The sequence below is a fragment of the Caenorhabditis briggsae genome, assembly GCF_000004555.2.
Source record: "Caenorhabditis briggsae complete genome, chrX, whole genome shotgun sequence".
NCBI classification, from domain to species: Eukaryota; Metazoa; Nematoda; class Chromadorea; order Rhabditida; family Rhabditidae; genus Caenorhabditis; species Caenorhabditis briggsae.
The window spans coordinates 13,024,930-13,046,714 of NC_013491.2; the positions used below are offsets into that span (position 1 = coordinate 13,024,930).

Consider the following 21,785-nt stretch of genomic DNA (forward strand, 5'->3'; position numbering starts at 1 on the left):
GGACATGGAATTTCGGGCAAAGATTAGGACAAATAGAAAAAAATTGAGTGGAGAAAATGATAGGAACGTTTTGAAGGAAATGGGTGGAACGAGTAGAAAACAGTTAACAAAATTGAAGACAAGATTTAGATTTCAATTAAAATTTCATCTTTGATTTCATCGTCTTCGGCACTATCGTAGTCGTCCTCTTCCTCATCTGAAACCTTCTCCCAATCACTATCCGAGCTCTCATCTGGTTTATTTGGCAATACTCTAACGTGGGGCTTCTCTTGGACTTCTTTTGGAATAGCTTGATAGAGTTGTCCAGCAAGAGCAGCGTAGATTTCAATGATGCAAGTGATAATAAAGATGTTGTAGTAGAAGTGGTACAGCCAGCTATCCTGAAAAAAAAGCAAAACGTTGACATAATTTGTCTTTTCCGAAAGAAACTCACACTTGGGGTGGTGAATTTGAAAAAAAAGTATGTAGCAGGGCAGACAAAAAGTGGAATGCTGAATTGAATGTACGATGTCGTGTAGACGTCTTCCATTCTGTGTGAGACGAAGAACATGAAGCACGATGTCATGAACACGTTGGAGATTGCGAAGACGTTGAAGGAGCGCTGAACAATAATTTTTAATTATTTATGAGAGTATGGAATCAACTCACTTGTCTCTCCCAACCAATATTCCAAAAAATGATTTGAGCTCCGATAGAGACAAAAATAATCATAAGGAGTCCCATGATGTACCCCCGTTTTTCCTTTGTAGGCAACGGGCGAACTTTTTGATGCTCAATATCCGACCCCTTCGGAACAGTGGCAGTGCACATGAATAAGTTGAAGATGATGAATACGAAGGGAGAAAAATAGAATTTCTCCGTATCCAACAAGTGCAACTCGTGGATTGGCTTTCCACCCATGAAAACGATTGTCGTCGTCAAGATGAGCATGACACCAATCACCGTGACATTGGAAGATTGTAACTTTGTCATTGCTTTTTTCTCGACTGGGCAATACGTTCTCGAGTGGGCAGAAGGCCGGGAGAGAATGAGTATAGCAGCAGCCGTTGCCAAGATTCGCGCAGAGGTTGGCAGAACGGGTCAGGTCAAGACATAGAAAGGGGGAGGAGAGACTGTTCGGCCAGACGACGTGGTGTGGTTTGGCCGACTGCCAGCGACACAAAGAGATAGCAAGAGAGTCGAGAGTGTGGTGTGGTGTCTATCGAGATAATAATTGCCAATCGATTCAGAAATTTTTTCCGTAGAATGCGTCTGTAAGCCGCCAGGGGGTCCAAAAGTGATTAGCAGAAGCTCTAGGCAGGTGTTGCTCGCTTTCAGAGGGGCGAATAGAGACGAAAATATGGCATATATGAACAACAAAACAAAACCCCGCGAGTTTTAAGACGTATAATTTCATTCAAAGAAATCGAATCAGAGTGTGGTAGCCAAAACAACAGGGAGAAAGGAAAGACCAAATATTTATGAGTTTCGTTTTGAGATTAAAGTTTTTTTTTTTTAATTTGTGCAATAAAATATCAGAAAATTCAAAAATGAATCAAAAAATGAATTCAAAGAACATGTAAAAGGTCACTAAACAGTTTGCAACAAAAAAGAATATACTGAATAAAATATCGGCCCACGAGAAAAACCTCTGCCAGATTATTCGATTCTTCTCTGTTGACTCCTGCTCGTCGAGATACCTCTTGATTTCTTCCATACAAAACCTGAGCTCTTGCACTAAATCAGCTGGTTTTGAGCAGAAATCTTCTTCTATCTGAAAATTCTGTTTGTTAGATATTTTGATAATGGGTAGGGGGCAGTGTTCTTACTTCTTCAAGAGACATTTTGCATTCATCCGAAAACAATTTGTACACCCAATAAGGAGGTGTTGCGTCAAGATATAACATTCTTTCGTGTGCAAATATGATCACCACAGAGACCAAAACGGCTATCACGGATATTACAAACTCGATTAAAACATACATTCCTGGAATTCAAAATTGAAACCAAGATCCTATATAATATCTGAAAACCTAGCAATGGAATTCCTTCTGCACTTCTAGGCATCTGCCCTGTTACCATATCCAAAATGACTGCCATCGTCAGCATTGTAGTCAACCCCAAAGACACCTATAAAATCATTTTCTCATTCTATTTGTTTTCACAGACTACTCACATGCTCTTCTCGATCTCCATGTACTCCATGAGGTGTGAAAAGTCCCACATTAGACACAGTAACAATCAAAAATGATGGCAGAAGAATGACCACTATATAGTAAAGGGGCTTTCGACGGAGTTCCTAAAAATTATTATCAAAAGCAAAATAAAAATTTAGGAGCCATACTAGATAATAAAAAATCTCCTCGTAGACATTGAATCCACCGAGCGTGTCTCCATATTTTGTTGTCATTTTTGTAGCGTTAAACGAGACGATATCCCATTCCGAATTCTTCTAGAATATGTGGAAATTCTGCATAGGACAAAATGAACTTACGCTTTTCTTGGGTACAAAAGTGTCAAGCACATTGAAACTGATAGCATGAGCTTGATAGGACCAAGAGCCGAATTGTAAAGCACATAGCTGCACATCGAATGGAAAAGACAAAACCGACATAGGACAGGTTAAGTCAACAAGCTGAAATTTTTGTAGTTATTGTTTTCTGTAAAAATTATTGTTTTCTGTTTTCTGTACTTCTCGTTTTACAGAGGAATCTGAACACCTTGTAAACCCAAATTTTTATATCAGTTTCAGTATCACAATTTGCAATCTGAAACAGCAATTTTTGAAAACAAATTTTCTATATTCTGAGACGTTTTAAAACATGAAATTTGCTGTATCATACTAGGAATTGAAAACACAATTTTGTATCAAAACTGATATAGCTTGTCTGCAACTGGTGAATGGACTCTAAAATTTTCGATAAATAATCTGAGATTTTTATCAAATTAAGGTTTGAAACGTGTTGAGGTTTCCTAGTTAGAATACATCCGAAAATTTCGAAATTTCGGTCACCCACCTTATTAAAATCCACCTCCACTCGTCCATCATATCTAACTCTCGCATTATGATTCTCCAGAGGTTCTGTTTCCTCCACTCTGAAAAAAATATTTATTATTATTTTTTCGATCTTTTCCTCTCAAGACTGACGTATTGAAAATATATCCATCCGGAATCCATATTTGGGACTTTGGAATTTAATTCGTTCAATTCCATTCCAATCTTTTGGATCCCAAGTCAAATAGTCGTCTTTCCAACTTTGAGGGAACCAGAGCAATATTTTGATTTGCTCGTTTTGTTCGTTCTGAAAATAATTGAGAAGTTTTTCTGACCAAATTTCTTTTTCTTCACCCATGTACCGTATTTGCTTCTATAAATCCAATCCGTGAACTTTGAGCTCAATTATCTTTATTTTCTGTCAGAAGATATCAAAAAGTTGTTGACTGCTCAGACAAGAACAAAGTTCCTGCCGGGGGGTTAAGAAGGATGCCGGCAGGCTATTGAAGTGGTGGCAGGAGAAAGTACCTGCCGGGGGGCTAAACGACACTCCGCTCGCCGGGATTTATTTTATTATTTTGTTTTAAAGCTAAAATTGATTATGTCTATTATTTTACTAAATTACTTTTACGAGGTATATAAAATTATTTGTTCCGACACTGTGTACATTCTGAAAAGGAAAAGTATTGCTCCGACATTGCAAATTTCCTTATATTTTTCAGAATGTCCCAAAATGACTCCTCAAACACCTCGCGGCCGTTTCTGCAACAATGGATCTGTGTCTACGTTTCCTCCTCCAACAGGTATTTATACCATAATTTATCAGTTAAAAAAACTTTACAGGATCTCATTCGAAAAACGACAAATCGGGAACTACCCTCAACAAATCTGGAAATACCCTCACAACTACCCTCACCGGTGAACAAAACAATATAGAGAATTCAGGATTTTAAATTATCTATTCCAGATCGGCTCTTGGTAACTAAATGATGTCAATTTTCGAGTAAGTTTGCAAAAAAAAACAGAAAGATTAATGAGAACAGTTTAAAGGTCTCCGGCGAATGGATTCAAGGATACATGACTAAAGAGAAAAATGCCAAGAAGATTGTCAAATCTTTCATGACTCATATTCTGATGAATGTGAGTTATTTCTGGTATATGTTTAAAACAACCAAAAATTCATATGCTTCCAGATAACTTCACCACCGGAGAACATCAAAAAGTTTCCAATCCGGACATCTCGCAACACAAAGAGTGGATATGAGGAGCTGCCAGCGGATGTGACACACGAAATTATAAGTATGTCTCGAAAGGTTCAGAATATCTATAAAAATTACTTTGTTTACAGGACTAGCAAAAGAGGGACAAGGCTTTCATCCCTGAAATCCAACGTCTCAACAAATGGAATCGTATCCGAACTCATGTCGTTGAAGAACGGAGTTCCTAGGTTGAAGATCGAAGATTAATCATATAACTCATAGTGGTACAGGTTTTCAAAGACGTACCCGATCACTGAAACCATGAAAGTTTGTTGAAAGTGGGAGTGTTCAGCAGCAGAAATTCGAATGCGGAGCCCCGAATGGAACGAATTCATCAAAGATTCATCGTCAATTTAGTATGTTTTCCACTGAATTTTTTGTTCATTGACTTTGGAATCTTTTTCCAGTTATCGAGCTCTTGTGCGAAATCAGCCGTTCCAGTCTACATCATCTTCGCATCCGGGTCCGCAGAAGAGTCAAATGCATTTTATGACATTTCGAAAAAGGAGAAATACTACAGGATTTGGATCTGTATGCTTATTCATGATTCGAGGAGGCCAGAGCTACGTGCTCATAGAAGAATATAGATCAGCAGCTGCTCTAAGACTTGATTTTTCAAAATTAGCTCGGAACACGCAACGTTTGGCTAGGTCAACTAAACTTTTTGCTGACAATAATTGTGACTCTCATATAGTTAAATGCACTAACCTAATTGGTCTCACATTGATCCCCACTTCTGATGTTTTATCTCCTTTCCTATCAATCCAGTTTGATGGAAACACTTATTTCTGCCCCATTCGTTACTCCCCCAGTGTTGTTAGATAATAATAATTTCTTTTGATAATAAAAACTTATATTTTGTTAATATTCTCATTTGATTTTTATAAAAAAAAGGCAAACTAAAAAAAAAAGTCCCTGCCGCTGCCCTGCGGCAGGAACTTCCCTTAACCCCCCGGCGGGAACTTTATTCTTAACTGAGTGATAAAATCTTGATAACATTATGATATATAATTTATCTGTAGACGAATTTTTGATATCTTCCGCAGGAATCAATATAACTGAGCTCACGGTGAAATGATAAGGATTTTTCAATTACAGGTTTTAAACTAGTGGTTTTATTATGATAAATTGTATTTGTGAAATTTTTCAAAAAATTATTCCAACTTTTCTTTTGAAATGTTTCCAAGTTTTGAATTCTAATTTGAAGAATCGGTTTTGATCAATTTTAAAAATTTTCAAACTTTGGTTTCTCAAGATTGCCTTATTTCGAGTAACAACCGTATTCCCTCTAATAGGAGCTTATCGTGTACTTTGAGCTTAATTATCTCAATTTCTGTGAATATTATATATATTTCTATTTGACGAATTTTTGATATTTGTTACAGGGATTGAAATAATTGAGCTTGAAGCTGACTGTTTGTGTAGGCTTCGAGTACAGGAAATCCTAACAGGTGTTAATACTCACCACCTCCACCAAGTTGTAAATTTGTGGCTGCACTGTCACATTGAGCACACTGGAATAATTGCGGACCGGTCGTGTATACTGGTAATAATCACTGAGTAAATGTTTTGCCAATTCTCTCTCGTTTCTGTCCTCTTTCTGTTCTACCACCACTGCTTCGTTGGCTTTTTCTGGAAATGTTTGTTGTTTTTATTGCTCAGGTTTTGCATGAATATGATTCATGATTTTGAGAGGTTCCTTGTAATTCACTCAGTGTGGATAAAAATTATTGGGTGGCCAGTAGGAGTCTACCTCAGATTTGTTTGAGTACCGAATTTTTTCTGCCGAAAAGTGCGGAGGATAGACTAGAGTTAAGAGATAGAGTTATGTGTTATGCTCTGATGACAGATTTTATAACAAGTTTCAATTTTTGAAAGCCATGACATCATTTTAACAAACAATCTTAATTCTACAAACCCTGGAACTATACCAAAAAACTCACCGCATATAACGAAAAATGATAAAATACTGATAAATAAAAGATGAGAGATTCTGCTGTACATGTATATGGAGTAAGTGAGAACAAAAATGGAAGATGATCAGAATAAGTAGTATAGACAGATAATATTCAACTTTGAGAAAATTGAAGAATTCGCAATTTTATTCCTAAGCTCTAGTGAAAGACGGTATATCGCAGCCAAAGAATAATCGTCTTGTTCAACACGCGATTTATTTGCTTTGGATGAAGTATTTGACTGTGGGAATATTGACCTTAGATTTCTTTCTCCTCTCGTTTTTTTTCCTTCTGCCAATCTTCATCTTAAAGTGGTACACCACGCCGAATTGTTACGGTTTTGTTAGGTCGTTGGACGAGATTTGAGTGGTTGTTTCTCAGTCCATTCGTGCCGTCGAAATGTTTTGCTTTGGCAGCGAGATCCAAAGATGATAAAAGGAAAAGAGAGAAAGTTTGTAGAGTCAAGAGCGTGAAGCAAAAAATATTAACTTTGAGAGTATGACTAACAAAAGTTATAAATTGACATTTTGAGCGATAGAGGTAGAAAACCATATTCACGAAAACTTTCCACTTACCGTAAATCCTGAATTAGAAGGGCCGGTAATTGTAGTGTTCCAAGGTACGGAGGGCTCTTCTATCACAGGGACCCTTCAATCAAAGACAGTCCTTCCATTCGTACATTATTTTCCAACATTGTTCATCGAAAAGATCGTTGTCATCTTCATACTTGTAAAATTCAGGGCCGGCCCGCCAAAGCCCGGGCCCGGACCGGACCTGAGGAAATTTTCAAGGCCCGGGCCCGGCCCTGCCCAGCCCGTTACAAGTATGGTCATCTTGTTCAAAATCCATTGTGCAAAAAGTTCTGTTTCAATGAACTTTTGTAAAATCGTGGAATTTTCCGAATATTTTTTTTTGAAAACGTACGGAAATGTTTAATTTCAAACAACATGTTTTGATGGGGTTCCTTCAATTACAGAAATTTTTAGTTTCATGTGCATCTTTTGGAGAGCATTGCTATTTAAGGAGCCCTTCTATCGAAGAATTTCGAGCAATCTAGAACCAAATGTCCACTTTTTCAAACTGCAAAATCTGATTTCCCATACCATTCGACTCAAATCTGACAGATGAGTTATCACACTGCCCCCTCATCATCTTATCGAAATGTGTCATGTCGAACAACCAATTATTTTTTGGCATGGAACGGTAGCACCTAATTGTTACTATCTAGATCTTCTGGGACTATTTAATTGCTGCTTAGCTCCTGAGGTGACCGGTGTGTTAGCCTTTGAGTTGTGAATTAGATACGTAATCTAGGACTGAACAGATGGGAGAGACTTATAATTCTAATTATTCGTTCGGAAACACCATGACTGTTTACTTAACCTACGCAGAGCCGCCAATTTTTAGCAACGCTAATTTTCGACGATTTTTTTCAGCGAAGTGACGGGCTGGGTGTCAGCAGTCGTTTTCATATTGCATTCAATGAACCAATCTGAAATGTGTATTACGAAATAATATTTTGTTCGAGGTTAACATTTAAATATCATAAAATCAGATTTATTGAATAAAATTCGAACACTTGTAATTTATCCCAGTCAACTTGGAATATTTGAAACTTCAAAAATAGAAAGAATTTGTACAGAAAAATTTCAATTTTGAAGATGAATGTAAGGAAGAGAATACATCAAAATTGAGTCTTAAGAGATTTCAACATAATCCAGACCTCCGTTTGAAAATGTTCGCTTCTTCGTATATGACCTTTATATTCTATATCAGTTTTCCAAGAGTCACAAATGATTCTCGATCTTTGTTTGTTGTAGGTTTCATGTAAATCCAAAAATTCGTTTTTCTTAATGCTTATTGCACATTTCAAGTCAAGGAACATTACCCTCAAGCGGTACATCTCATGGGTAAAATTGAAGTTTTTATGAGTTTTCTTTTCCAATCTTTCAATGAAATGTTGAAGTTCTCTCCTGAATTCATGCATCGATTCTATACTCTCTTGTTTGGTATGATAAACTTCCGAATTGATGTCATCTATGAATTTGGCAGTGTCATCTGAATTTTTCAAAAATGATAGACAGAGAAGTGAAAACCCAAACTCACGAATTGATGCTTTCACGATGCTACGCAGGATTGTGTGCATTCGATCCTGTTCATTTCCAGTTAAGTTTGGATCTGAAACTATGTTACCAATCAGTTTTCATAATTTTCAATCTCACTTGATTCCAGAAAAAGTTCTCTCATTTGACAGATGAAATATCCCAATTTTCGAGGATTGTCCGGATTGAATTTTGCATCTTCACGCACAACTTGAGCCATTGATGTTTGATTGAAAAATGAAAACAATTATCTGAAGACGAAATTAAGGAGTAATTGTCTTAGCCTCGTATGAAATAAAGATATTAAATAGGGGAAACCCTGCAAAAAATTAATTCAAAAAATTATGTTTAGAATGGGTTGTTTTATTTGAAGCCAATTGGAAAATTGTGCTGAATGAAATATGAATGGTATGAAAAAAAAAATTGGGTAATTATTTGGAGTCTCCGTATTAGCTTAAGTAACAACTCAGCCTATATGTGAACTTCGATCTCAATTATCTCTGGTCCTATGAGACATATCAAAAATGTGTCAATTGATAAATTACAGATGATAATATGATGCATAGTTTATCAGTTGACGACTTTTTTATACCCTTCAGAGGAACTGAGATAATTGAGCTCAAAGTGCACGTATAGAATGGACGTTTATTAGAGCAAATACGGTGAGTAATTTATTGAATAAGCATACAATATTCAGTGTGAATAATCGAGAAATTATATGTGTGAGAGTGAATGTGAACGTCAAAAAACGGGCAATAAAATTGTAAAGCTTGCATTTGTGAAGAAACAAAGGACAAAATTTAGTTAATTCTTTTCCGCATTTAGATCTGAAATTTAAAAAAAGAGTAGTTTTACAGATTGGTGCAGACACAATTTCTCGGTTTTGTGTGAAGCTCACGCAGGAAATTTTGAAACGGAAAAATTTTTTTTGCCTATAGAATGACCTCGAAGGCCGTCAACTTTGAGCCAAAATATCTTAGTTTTTGTGAAAGATATTAAATAATATTCAATTGATTATATGTTTTTGATATTATCATGAACTTTTTGTTGTTTCAAAATTCTTTGATATCTTTCACAGAAACCGAGATAAATTGGCTCAAATTTGACGGTTAAAGCAATCATTCCATTGCAGTAGTTGCGGTGAGTGCCATAAACAGTATTCACTATTATTCAGCTTATAGGTTTTTGTACAGGCAAGCTGGAATGAGAGGGTTGAGAGGAAAAAAACATTAATTTAAAAACCCGTACATTAGTTTCAATTTTCGAACAACTCGAAATATCAGAAACTTCATCTGGACTACTAATAAACTAACCTGTTTTAGAGCCAAATCCATTTGTAAATCCGACATTTCAAAGGTCATTTTGGTAACTTTGGCATCGTAATTTCGTTTGTCTTCGAGCATTTTTGCTTTGTGATCCTCTTCTTGTTTTTTTAATTCTTCTTTCATTTTCTTAGAGCGAGCGTCCCAGAAAGCGATCTCAGTGTGCATGTTTTCCATCTCCGTATTAACTTTCTCCAGGTCCTCATAGGAGTAAACCTTGTTTTTCTCTTTCGCTGCTTGTTTCTTTATTTTCTCAAAACGGAGTCTCCATTCTGTCACAGCCTTTTCGTGCTCGCCAGTTGTTTTATCTGTATTCTCATTTAGCTTTTTGTGGATAACTGAAACAAATATTGATGAACCGTAAAGGGAAAGGAGGGATACTCACAAACATTGTACTTGATTACACTTTTCGACAGTGTCTCTAGTCTATTCTTTTGTTCTTCTGTTGCGTTTGGTGCTGGAAATATAAATTTGGAAGACCAAATATTTGATAGGTTAAACACTTACCAAGTTCGTAGAACAACTGTTTCAACAATTTCAAATAATAAGCCGGTGGGTGTGGATTGTTTTTTCCAAACGCCTCTTCTACTTCTTTAATTTGTTCAGGTCCAAACATTTTCACTGAAACGAGAAATGCACGTAGAGTCAATCGCGGCGTACTCAGGCAAAAGGGATGGACGTAGAGAGGAAATGAGAGTAATTAATAAGAAGGTGACAAAAGAGGATTAGCAGTGCACGTATGAGTAGGACCACTATGCTCGATGCATGAGAAATTGGAAATAAGACTAACGCGCTGTTTTGCAGGTGACAAAGACCCGTGAAGGGACAGCTACTCGGCCGATTAGGTGTATGGAAGGGGCGTGTCGATGCTCAGATGTCTACCGGTTGAGCTACAAAACACATTGGATTCTTTTCGAACTCTCGTTATACTGGGTTATAAAAGAAACATTTATTCAAGAAAGGAAGTAATGGAGAATAGGGAAGTTTAGATGAGCTGCGATACTGGAGAAATATAGTTTTGATGTTATATGAGGAACATTTCAGTTGTGGCGGTCGTCTTTAAAATATGAAGAGGAGATTAAAAATCAATATCTTTGTTTTCTTTAATTTCCCGTTCTGTTTTCATATCAATATCAACTTTGAGAAGTGCCTTTTGCAGGTCACAATCGGCGAGTTCTTTTGCAAACTCATCATACAAGTCCAACTCTTGGTTCAGAAATTCAAGCTCCATCCGACTTTTTTGTATTTCCAATTGAGTGCAGACCTCTTTGAGCTCTTTGACTTGTTGTTGCAGTTTTCTGAAGTTCCAAAGCCAATCGCAGTGGGTTTGATGATGAACTGATTCAATTGAATTTATGAAAACGTCAAATTCGTTTTGAATTTTGTCAATTTCGATTCTTGCTGTGTCCTGACTCTTTTTTATCTTGAGAGCACAACATACGTTGGCTTTTTGCAATTGATCTGAAAATGAAAAAAAATCAAAAGAAAAAACTCAATTAACTTACAATTACTTGAGTGCAAAACGCCATTCTGAGCAGAAACCACCTTTTGCGCTAGAGCTTCGTCGAAGTTGGGAACTGTAAGAATGTTGTTCAGCTGGGAACTGAAAAAAAAAAAACGCTTACCGGCTTCCATGAACAGCGCCCCGGATGTTTCGAAAAAATTGTGCATACCAAATCTTTCTTCATCTTTTGAAATAGTTGGAGTTTGAGCATTGGAAGTAGACATCTGAAAATCAGTATAGTCTCCTATTCGTATCATGAAATGGTCTCTTTGGATAGAAGAATGAAAAAACAATAATAAAAATATGTAGGAGGAAATCTAAAACTCGATACGATATAAGGAAATGAAAGAGAAGCACGCACATTACGCACCTGCCAAGAAAGAAGCGGAGATTAGAACGTCGGACTGAGGAAATAGGGCATTTTGGGATGGAACGTGTATTAGAGTAATTGGAAAATTGATATAGTTTTAAGTGTGGAAGTTTTGACTCACGAAACACTTTGATCGATTAAAAAATTCAATAAAAAGAAATCAGGTGACAGTCGGAAAATATGAAGCAACGATTCGTATCTAACAATGTCGCAATATCCTTTTTCCCTAAACCGCCGGATGTGGGATTAGCGCACGTCTAAGATGTTTCAAAAAACCCCTCTCTCAAAAAAAGGACCAATTACGTGCCATCCGTACAAAACTGCCAGCTGCTCGCTTTGTTACGCTCTTATCTTAATCCCATGATGGGCCTTTTTTGAAACCGTTTCTGCCGAACAATTAGATAGCCTAATTATTGGATCGAGCTTATCTGATCCTATCTGATTCCAGTGGCGTGGGTAAATGCCTAAAAAAGAGGGCAGATGTTTGCAAGGGAAACAAGAGGTGGTTTATTTGATTCGAATGTAAAACCTATAACAAAATTTCAGAAGCAAATTCGCAACGAAAAACAATTTAGTAAAATATTGGCAATCAAATACTCAATTCTTCGGATTTCACGACAGTTTGAAAGCTTTGTTTCCAAATGTCTCGCCTCCATTTTTTCCGTGAACAGAGTACATTTCACGTTCTTCCAACTGCCGTTTTTCCAGCTAAAAAACTCATGTTCGACCAGAAATGCGGTTACAGTTTGTATTTCTCTTGGACAATTTTCGAATGCAGTTTACGATTTTTTTTGGCATTTCTCTTGAAGAGATTTTGAAATTGCAGTGCCGTCTGTTTCCATATTTATCAGCGGAAGAATGTTCTCGGTTTTGCCAGTGATGAACTTTGTCTCATTAGCTTTGAATGCTGTCTCCACGTTATCTAAAAATGCATTGAAATCGTTTAGACAGTCTCATTGCTCTCCTACAAAATTTGAAGCATTGGAGATGTTTTTCTGTTTTCGTGCTGCCAAGTCCAACTTTGTTGTCTTAGAGCGCGTTTGCAACCGTGTCCTCCGATAGCCGCCTTGTTGCCTTCGGTGGGTGTCCGCAGAGGGATCTAACTTCAAAGTAAAACTAAAGAAATTGAAAACCCAGGAATTGAGCTTCCATTTTACTGTTATGTAACTTTGGTTGAACTTTCCTGAATTTCATATGATGAGTTTTTTCTGTTATCTGTTAAGCTAGAAATTAGATGAAAGTTCACTATACACATTTATTGGATTTTTAAGTCATAATTTCTGATAGGGTAGGTCGGTAAAAAGAAAGGGGAAGGAAGAGGAAAGATGAAAGTAAAATATGCCAAAATTTAATGGAATGTTTAACGAAACTTCAAAACGAGGCAATACAAAAAAGAGGGGAAACGAGGGACAATAAGAACAAAACTGGAAAAAGGAGGATGAGATTTTTACAGATCAGACATAGCATATTGGATGGCAGTAAAAACAGCATTAAATGAAACACCTGACTTCAGTTTTTCGAACTCCAGATCTTTTTTCTTCTTCTCGAACTCGATTTCAATTTTCTTTTTCTCAAAGGCACGTTGCTTCAGTAACAATATTTCCTTAGCTCTCAAAATCAGGCCGTTTGCTCGAATGGTTTCCAGTTTCACCGTCACGAGTTGATTTTTCATTGTTTGGCTTTTTGACCTTGCAAATTGGGCTCTGGTAGCAACTTCACCTCCCACATTGGTCAGCGATTCGATGTGTTTCTTTTTAGTCGTCAAAAGTTTTGCATCGCAATCGTAAAGCTTTTTGTGGAAATCACCTGTAAATAGAGTGAGCTCAGCAATTAGTTGTTTCTTCTAATTAACTTACAAGTAGAGGCCTTCATGACGTTGTGCATAATGGAATAAAGTTCTGATTTCTGCTTTGCGTCGATGTTGGGAGCTGAAATGCTTTTAATTTGAAATTTTCCGTTGATTTCCCATTTGTATAATCGATTGCTAATAAATAAAACTAAAACCCACCACTGCTTGCGAAAGCACCCTTCATTAGAAACAAGTAGACCTGGACTGATAACAGTTCATCCGAACCAGAGATGGGGCGATCGGCATCCGGTCGCTCCATTCTGCTCAACTTGAATACTTCTGCCTGATTTAAAAAACTGAAATTATTCTGAAAAATTAGGATTTGAAAAATATTCTGTTAAAAATATCACAAGGTGAGTAACCACGCGTAGTATGAAAAATTGGAAAAAAGTCTCAATGAAGCAATGGCTCGACGAAATTTTAAAGAACAGAAGGTTAGGTGAATTGGTTATAATTGGGTTTTAGGTAAAATAACATAAAAAATAATAAGACAATTTGCCACAGAAAACGTCACGAAGTTTTACACAGAACATTTGAAGCAATTTTGCAGAAAGAAAAAAAAGCAGCTAGCTAATTTTAGAAAATTGGTGGCATGGTTTTATTAGTGGCATGGTTTCATAGCAAGTTCCATTTGCAATGCCGCCATTTCTTCATAGTGGCAAACAATCTCTCTCTCGTTTTCCACCTCCGTCTTCTTTACCAGTTCCTTGTACTCCTTTTCCTGCGCGATCAATTTGTCATCGATGGCTGCCAACTCAAACTGGAGATTCTCCATCTCCTTGACCGCTTTATCTCTTTTATACTTCGCCTCTTCCAGCGTCTCTTCAGTAGCAATACGGCCATCGCCTTCGAGAGCAAACAATTTTACAGCATCATACTCATCCATCCATTTTTTGACTTTCTCCTTATCTTTATTGATTTTTCCCTCGGTTTTGTTCTTGATCAACGTGATTGTTTCTGAAATAGGCAGGTTGGCAGGATATCAAAATGAAACTCTAGCTGAACTTACCGATATGGGTGAGAAAAAGGTTTCTCTTCATTCCTTTGAAGCTGTCGCGTTGCTCCTCAGTGGCATTTGGAGCTGGAACAGTTATATATTTTTTATGCAATTCAAACTAACTCCGAAGAGTTATTTATAACAAAAAAAAACTGGATGGAAAATGAGTTTATATTACTCATACATCTATTGTTTTGTTGTGAACAAACTGACCGATTTTGTTGAACATTGTCTCCAGACAGTTCAAGTAGAATGCAACAGGCTTCGGGTTCTCGTAGTCGAAATGGAGTGCCTGCTCCTTCAATTCATCACTGATACTCATTTCGCTCTGAAAAAAGTATAATTAGTTATGAATCTTCAAAAAAAGTGCAAAACTCTCAAACAAAGGAGTGACGGAAATGCGGGAATGTGTCACAAGCGGTCTGGTGACTATAAACACATCTGGTGGAACAATGGAGTCTTCTGGCCGGACAGGCGGACGATTTACAATCCCGACCAGGAAGCTGTGTTATTTGATATGCGAACACTTCTGGTCAATGGGTGGAGCTTTGCGAAGCGTGTCAGTCGGCTTTTTGCGGTAAAAAGAACTGTTTATAATAAATCATCAAAAGTTTTACAATGATCGGTTATCTAATCGGTCATCTGAAGAAATGCATTTTATCTGATTTTGCTCTCGGCTAGTATAACGATTCATATCAATTTTTGGCCCATTTTTGTACTGAAAAAGTGTAAAAAACAAGTGTCTTCCAGAAATCGGCAAATAGCTCAAAAACTACGAAGTTTCGAAAAAATTCATAAATGCAAAGTTCTCAATCTAGGTCTATTTTACACCCCACAAAATATTCAAAGTAGTCGGAAACCTGACAGTCGAGTTCCAGATTTTTGAAAATGGTCAAAAATAGCCGAAAATCCACTGATCAGTACTGTATATACAAACTCTGAACCTAAAAAGAGGGACTGAAATTGGATAATTAGATATACAAATTATTTATTCAGAAATATAAACAAAAATAATTATTGTAATTTAATAAAAATAATTATTGTAATTATCCATTTTGGAATAAAAAACTGAATAAACTCAGCTTGAAAAAGGTCACATGAAAAAGGAATTACATAAGGTAGAAGAAGGGGGATACAAAGAAGACGACGAAAATAAAAATATCAAGGTCCAAGGGCTACTGAAAAAATTTTTATGTTATATTAAAGGAAAACAAGAAATAATAAGACGAATCTGTTGGGTGGCGGCGGGGAAAAAATAATGCTTACAAGTGGACGAATCACCTATACAGCAGAGAAAAGTGTCTTTTAATACCTATAAAACTGTTTTCAAACCTGCTTAAGAATTCTCGAATTTGCTAAAATTTCAGTAGAAAATGGGCAATTTTCCAATTGGATTTTCTCCACTTTTAGGAGGTCTTAGGACTTGAAATTTTTTTCGGTATATTTAAAATTATGTGGGATTTTTATTTCACTTGATTTCCATGAAAAAAAACTCCGGGAAAATTATGGAAAATTTCAAAACTTGGCAACACTTTGGGTGGGCGCAAGCTTCCCAGTTTAAACTTTTTTTTCAAAAAAACATGTAAAAGTATGAAACTCCACATACAATATCCCTTCTAATCAAAGCACATGGGTTTCTATATTTCAACGTCCTTCTCAGGGTGGGCTTCTATTAGAGGTGGGCGTCAATCAGAGGGTGGGCTTCTCTTTTCAATGATTTATTTTTAAACTTTTTTTTAAATTCAGAAATTTGACAATTCAGAAAATAAGACATCTGAAATTCAGTGTTTTGGAGAATTCGAAATTTTCATTCTGAAATTCTAAATTCTAAAATTCCGAATTTATGGATGTCTGAGATTCCATGATCTCAAAATCAAAATTCAGGAATTCTGAAGTTTTGGGAAAAAATTTTAAATTCTAAAAATCTGAAATTCCGAAATTTAGAAACCAGAAAATTCAGAAACTAAGAAATTGTCAAGTTCTGAAGTTCTGAAAGTTCTGGAATTTTGAATTACCATATTTACTCTAATAGAAGCCCATGGGCTTTTATTTTTTGAAGCACCTCGCGGGGTGGGCTTCTATTAGAGGTGGTCTCCTATTAGAGCAAATACGGTAACTTTGATAATAACACAGAAGGTTTCAAGTCATAAAACCTTCCAGGAGTGGAGAAAATCTAATTTGAAAACTGCCGATTTTCTACAGAAAAGTTATTTTTTCATAGTTGCAAAAGACCGGGCCGGGCCGCCTACTACAGTTGAAAAATTTCTAATGAAAAATTGGGTAATTTTTTTGAATTAAAAAAAGTTACATTCTTCAAGAAAGTAGAAAGTAGTCAGAAATAGGTCGTTTTTGTTCAAATTTTTGAAAAATGGTTCGAAAATTTCGAAAAAAAATAATAAAAAAATCAGCGTCTGTACAAACCCCGGGCCGGCCCGAGATTTCGCAACTATGTATTTTTTGGTACTGAAACTGAAATTTCAGTACTTTAGAGGCTTTTTGAATAGATTTTGAAAACGGGTACGAAATATCAATATTATGTTCGCTTATTCCTTGTCGTTAACCAGTGAGAGAGCCAACATATCAATAGGCATTTTCATTTTCAAGCATTCAAGATGATGATCGGTCATTTTGTTTCCAAATTCTTCAATATGCTCCAACTCTTTCTTTTGAAACAGCAAAAACTGATATTTTAAGTTTCTTTTCAGGTCTTCATTTTCGCGACCTATCCAAACGGTTTCCAGTCGAATTTTACAAATTTCACGATGTTCTTCTGGAGTGACGATATCCACAAGCCATTCAGTTTTCTTTTCACATTCTGCCAGAGCTGCCACGTTCTCTCTTGTGTTGAGTTTTCTCCTTTCAACGCTGCGGTCGAGTTCTCCATTCTCATAATCTGAAAAATATTTGGTAATTTTCAAATTTTCACTTGAATCACTACTTACGTGTTTTTGCAGTGTGCACATTTTCCACACAACGGACAAAAACCGCAAGCTGTTCCTCAGTCGGCTTTCCTGAAAATAATGTTTTCAGTACAAAAAGCGAAAATGCATATAGAGAACACTTACCGGCATCTTTGAAAATGAAAGTCATCTGTTCCAGCATGTAATTAAATGGATGCTTGTCTTTGTCGTAAATCGGGTTGGGAGGATTTTCGCTCATTCTGAAAATATGTGGAAATCATTCTTATATAAATAAATGAAGTTGCGTGTCTCTTTCTTGGTTTGTCCGAGCACGTTGAAAAAGTTCAAATAAAATATAAATTTACGTGAACCTTTGGGTAAGACAGAGGAGCGAAGCGACGAACAGTAAAAGATATAGATTTAGTCGCGCCGAAGGCGTACCAGCCAACTGTTTGAATTGCCGGCGGCGCGGCAAACAGGCTGGTTGGAAAAAAAAATCAGAAACACTAGCAATTCCTAGAAGCTAGACAGCCAGAAACAGAAGTCATCTCTGGAAGAGGCGGTTCCTTAAGTTTTTACAAGCCGTTTTTTTATGAGCAGTCGTGTAATTGAATACCTCTCCAGCGGCAGCATAAAAGAATCAGGAGGAAGGGACCATGGATGGCCGGCCTGCGCTCCAAAATGATTTATGACGTGTCGTCTGTTTATTATAGTTATCTGGACGTGTCAGAAGTCATAAATTAGGATAAAGTGATAAAAGAAAAGTAACATAGTTGTAAAATTACGTTCCAGGTCGATGTCGAGCAGGCCCGGCCCGCGGAACGGAGGTTCGTACAGAAACTGGTTTTCCCGAAATTCGGATAAAAAAAAATACGAGTTGGTCCGTTGCAAGTATGAAAAGAAACATATTCAAAAAAAACCATGATGTCAAGAATATTTTTCCAGTCGACTGTATTTCGATTTTTTTTCACAGGAAATGAGATATATGGGTTCAGAGAAGACGATTTGGGTGTCCTTGTGTTAGAATGTTTACGGTTACTGTTATTTAGCACTGCACCAATATAATATAACACTGTTTTTAGCAAGAAGTGGAAAAATTTTCATTTCTATTAGGTTGGCTAAAAAATAATGGTTGTTTTTATGATCAATTGAATTTTTCATAAAAAAGGAAGTAGACAAGATTAACTCAAAAGCTTTTGGCGGATGAGGGAGAACTTTTTTTCAATTTAATTTGTTTATTGATTAGGTCTAATAAAACATTAGAGGGCAAGACATGAAAGACTCAGAAAAAAATGCCCCTCACGAGGCCGATCTGACTAGGGAAGGTTGTGTGTGGGGTATGGGACTTCGTTATGAGACCTATATCATTCGAAAGCTGAAAATGAGACATTTTCAAAAATGTAATTCGATTTTGCTGCGGACTTACCATATTCAAGAAAATCGAGTTTGAAATCTCATTTTTGAAAAAGCAAAGGGGGGACCCCATGATGACTTTTTTCCAAAAAAATTTTTTTTTTGAAAAAACATGATAAACTTACAGGATCATACTGTGTTCTCTGAAACTGTTTGAAATTGTGGTTACATGCTTTTGAAAACTATTTTTGAGTCATTTTTTCAAACCACTTTTTGACTTTTGAGAATACAAAGTTATGGTTTACAAAAGATTTTGGATGTTTTTTTGATTGTGATCGCAAATTTAGAAGTTTCTGTACAATGTGACCAAGTTTAAGCGTTTTTTTTCAGAAAAAAACTTTGAAAAAAAGTTCCATGGGGTACCCCCTTGACTTTTTTTTTTGAAAATTTTTGTAAGTTTTTTTTTCGGCTGAAAAGGTATTAAACGAAAAAGAACAAGCAAATTAGGTTTTTACAAAATTTGATAACCTATTTTCTTCTCGGGATCAAGACATTTTGATTCTTTTTCTGATTTTCAACAAACCGTAGTACTACGATGATCGCCCAGTAACACTCAAAATTTGAGAAATCATAGACACAAATCATGTCTGATTGATGTGTGGCTCTTAAAACGAACCATCCTTATGAACTTTGACAAACAAAAGCTGTGTGAAAGTGTTTAGTGTTGATTAACGAAGTAGTCAAAAACTAGATATTACTTAAAACATTTAAGAAAGTACAATTTTTCAGTATCAAAATGAAATTTTTTTTGAAAAATGTGTTCGGAACATTTTGAAGATTTCCACAAAGACCGAAAACAAAAACAAAAACAAACAAAGGAGAAAGGAATCGAACCCAACCCTAGTCAGTTACCGTTCTCCCTCTTCGCCGCTACACCACCAGTCGCTGCTTTCAACTAGTTCCACAATGCATATAAGAAAGGGGGAGATCTGGCCCTCAAAATATTCGAATTTCAGCCAAATTTCAAATTCGATTTTTTCGGATCTGGAATGTGGGCAGCAAAATTTTGAATATATATGTGAAAATGTCTCATTCTCAGCTTTCGAATGATATAGGCCTCATATCAAAGTCCCATACCCCAGTTTACACCTTTCCTAGTGAGTAGGGGAAGGGAAACGGGATAATTTAGATATTTGACACAGGAAAGATGTAACCGGTAGAAAAAGAAAAATAGGGAGCAAATATATCAATAACGGGTAATACTGGAAGCAATTAAGGATTCAAACTCGGAAGGTAGGAGAAATCGGGTAACTTGGGAAGTGATGGCGTTCCACAGGGGAACAATTGAAGAAAAATAGTCAGAGGAGTAGGGCTGAACAATAATTAAGTTCATAGGGCGACGAGGGGAGGAGGAGTATTTGACATGTGCATTTAGGTTAGGAAAGTAGGCGGAGCCATTTAAAAATTTATAGAGAAGAATTAGTTGAGCTTTTAGCCTACGATGTCGAATGGAGAACATATTGAGGATAGAGAGACGATCAGAATAGGAACTGTACTGGATATTACAAACTTCCCAGCCCATTTCCTCGATTTTCTGCTGAGTGACTTTTGACACATGCGGCCGAGCATTATCATGAAGGAATTTTGTCGTTGGTGTATTCACACCTTGAAGTCTCAACGCTTGCTGCATTTGACCCAAATATCATTGATATAGTTCAGTAGTGGCTGTTAGACCTTTTTCCAGAACTTCAAAACATACAAAACCCTTGCTCTTCCACCATACACATAGCATTACTTTCTTTTCATTAATCTCTCATTTCGAGTTGTTTTGGCTGGTTCTCCGAGGGACAACCGCTGTCTATTCTTAGTAGTATTATCGTATTGAATCACTTTATCACTCGACATAACATAAGAATCGAGAAAGGCGATATTCTTCGAGAAAAGAAGGATACTTCTGATAATTGCGAGGAGGGAGCGCATTTTTTGTAACGACGTTTTCTAAACGGGATTCCCAATTGAAAAAAACAGAATGGCAAACTGAGACTATATATCAAACGATGCGCAAAAAAACGCTCTTTTGAATAGAAAAAAGGGGGAGTAAAAATGTTCTCCGGATAGAGAAATACGTTCCGACAAACACGCCACTCATTATTTTTTAGCCAACCTAATAGATAGAATTTCAGGTGACAAGAGAATTGAAAGTTATTTCAAACTTGATAGAAATTATAACTATTTTCAGATAAATATTATAAAACTCTTGTGCGGGGACTGAAAAGTGGGACCCTAAAGGAAAAAGTTCTAGAAAGCGAAACACCCAGTACTGTCACGCAAAAATCTCTCGCCTCGAAAAAACGAGAAAAGTTTGTTAACACAACAACAGTTTATTAGGTAGCACAACAAAAATTTTATTAGAGTTTCAATTTCAAAGTAATTCTTGTCTGGAGTCTGTGTTCCAGAAGATCCCTCTCCAATTTTGCAATATCTTCTTTTTCTTGTTTTCTTTTGATTAGCCTCTCGTTGATTAATGACATCTTTGCTCTCTTCACGATTGCCTCATTCAAGAGTTTTGTTGCAACAGCATGTCGGCGACGTAGATGCATCTGATCAAGTTTGAGCTCCACAAGTTGCAGTTTATCAGCGTTTCTGATATCGCTGAGAAATTTCTCAATTTCTTCCATTTCCTCATTAAACACTGCATCTTGGCGGGTGGCGGCGGTTGCAATTTCTTTGTCTGCTTCCTTTTGAAGTTTTCGATTTTCATCTGAAAAATAAATTCAAATAGGAAAACGTATGTTTTGGAAAACTAACCAATTGAGACTTTCAAAATGCTGCGTTGGACAGATTTCAGCTTTTCCTGTTGATTCTCGTTCATTTTTGGAGCTGCATTCCATTCACTTATTGAATTTCAGAGTTAAAGTTTTTTGAATGAATTGGAAATTCAGAGAACTGCTCGAATTCCAGCATATATCTCGAATACTCACCTGCCTCTTCAAACAGCTTGTCGATCTCTTTCATCAGATTCTCAAATGGTTCATCGTCGTCGTTTGACATCTGAAACAGTCTGAATCTGATGAAACATGTAAAAAAATGCATAGAAAAATATGTTCAGTTGGGATGAAAACCAATAAGAGAAACACCAATAAAACATTTTCAATAGATTTTTTATTAACAATTGCAAAATGTGTTGAAGAAAAAAATCG

At 36.5% G+C, this 21,785-nt stretch overlaps 10 protein-coding genes across 10 annotated transcripts in view; 1 reads left to right on the top strand and 9 right to left on the bottom strand.

Moving 5' to 3' along the window:
• Positions 1–125: 125 nt before the first annotated feature.
• On the bottom strand, positions 126–972 carry CBG16704 (the record flags this gene model as incomplete). Its single annotated transcript, XM_002645005.2, has 3 exons — positions 126–380; positions 434–601; positions 649–972. 3 exons carry the CDS (start codon positions 970–972, stop codon positions 126–128), a joined length of 747 nt encoding a protein of 248 aa, XP_002645051.2.
• A 562-nt stretch (positions 973–1,534) lies between these two features.
• Positions 1,535–6,237, bottom strand: Cbr-lgc-11 (the record flags this gene model as incomplete). The annotated part of the gene is made up of 10 exons (XM_045239970.1): positions 1,535–1,753; positions 1,809–1,966; positions 2,013–2,109; positions 2,156–2,278; positions 2,324–2,431; positions 2,474–2,614; positions 2,997–3,073; positions 3,128–3,281; positions 5,699–5,865; positions 6,177–6,237. 10 exons carry the CDS (start codon positions 6,235–6,237, stop codon positions 1,535–1,537), a joined length of 1,305 nt encoding a protein of 434 aa, XP_045096044.1.
• On the top strand, positions 3,708–5,058 carry CBG16706 (the record flags this gene model as incomplete). Its single annotated transcript, XM_002645007.1, has 5 exons — positions 3,708–3,892; positions 3,979–4,114; positions 4,168–4,273; positions 4,526–4,589; positions 4,641–5,058. 5 exons carry the CDS (start codon positions 3,708–3,710, stop codon positions 5,056–5,058), a joined length of 909 nt encoding a protein of 302 aa, XP_002645053.1.
• Positions 6,238–7,872: 1,635 nt separating the features above from the next.
• Positions 7,873–8,510, bottom strand: CBG27806 (the record flags this gene model as incomplete). The annotated part of the gene is made up of 3 exons (XM_045239971.1): positions 7,873–8,246; positions 8,295–8,366; positions 8,411–8,510. 3 exons carry the CDS (start codon positions 8,508–8,510, stop codon positions 7,873–7,875), a joined length of 546 nt encoding a protein of 181 aa, XP_045099877.1.
• Positions 8,511–9,111: 601 nt separating this feature from the next.
• CBG27807 lies at positions 9,112–10,228 on the bottom strand (the record flags this gene model as incomplete). Its single annotated transcript, XM_045239972.1, has 4 exons — positions 9,112–9,117; positions 9,604–9,950; positions 9,998–10,069; positions 10,120–10,228. 4 exons carry the CDS (start codon positions 10,226–10,228, stop codon positions 9,112–9,114), a joined length of 534 nt encoding a protein of 177 aa, XP_045099878.1.
• Positions 10,229–10,690: 462 nt separating this feature from the next.
• Positions 10,691–11,340, bottom strand: CBG27808 (the record flags this gene model as incomplete). The annotated part of the gene is made up of 2 exons (XM_045239973.1): positions 10,691–11,073; positions 11,118–11,340. 2 exons carry the CDS (start codon positions 11,338–11,340, stop codon positions 10,691–10,693), a joined length of 606 nt encoding a protein of 201 aa, XP_045099879.1.
• A 1,593-nt stretch (positions 11,341–12,933) lies between these two features.
• Positions 12,934–13,594, bottom strand: CBG27809 (the record flags this gene model as incomplete). Its single annotated transcript, XM_045239974.1, has 3 exons — positions 12,934–13,292; positions 13,343–13,414; positions 13,495–13,594. 3 exons carry the CDS (start codon positions 13,592–13,594, stop codon positions 12,934–12,936), a joined length of 531 nt encoding a protein of 176 aa, XP_045099880.1.
• A 342-nt stretch (positions 13,595–13,936) lies between these two features.
• Positions 13,937–14,654, bottom strand: CBG27810 (the record flags this gene model as incomplete). The annotated part of the gene is made up of 3 exons (XM_045239976.1): positions 13,937–14,292; positions 14,345–14,416; positions 14,546–14,654. 3 exons carry the CDS (start codon positions 14,652–14,654, stop codon positions 13,937–13,939), a joined length of 537 nt encoding a protein of 178 aa, XP_045099881.1.
• Positions 14,655–16,471: 1,817 nt separating this feature from the next.
• Positions 16,472–17,491, bottom strand: CBG27811 (the record flags this gene model as incomplete). Its single annotated transcript, XM_045239977.1, has 3 exons — positions 16,472–16,528; positions 16,894–17,225; positions 17,275–17,491. The coding sequence occupies 3 exons, from the start codon at positions 17,489–17,491 to the stop codon at positions 16,472–16,474; spliced, it is 606 nt and encodes a 201-aa protein (XP_045099882.1).
• A 3,502-nt stretch (positions 17,492–20,993) lies between these two features.
• Positions 20,994–21,785, bottom strand: part of CBG16710 — a gene marked incomplete at both ends in the record, with an annotated part of 3,213 nt that continues 2,421 nt past the window's right edge. Inside the window, 2 exons of the mRNA XM_002645008.1 lie at positions 20,994–21,346; positions 21,567–21,646. Of these exons, the coding sequence (XP_002645054.1) occupies positions 20,994–21,346; positions 21,567–21,646 (433 nt within the window). The remainder of the gene's footprint in view (positions 21,347–21,566; positions 21,647–21,785) is intronic.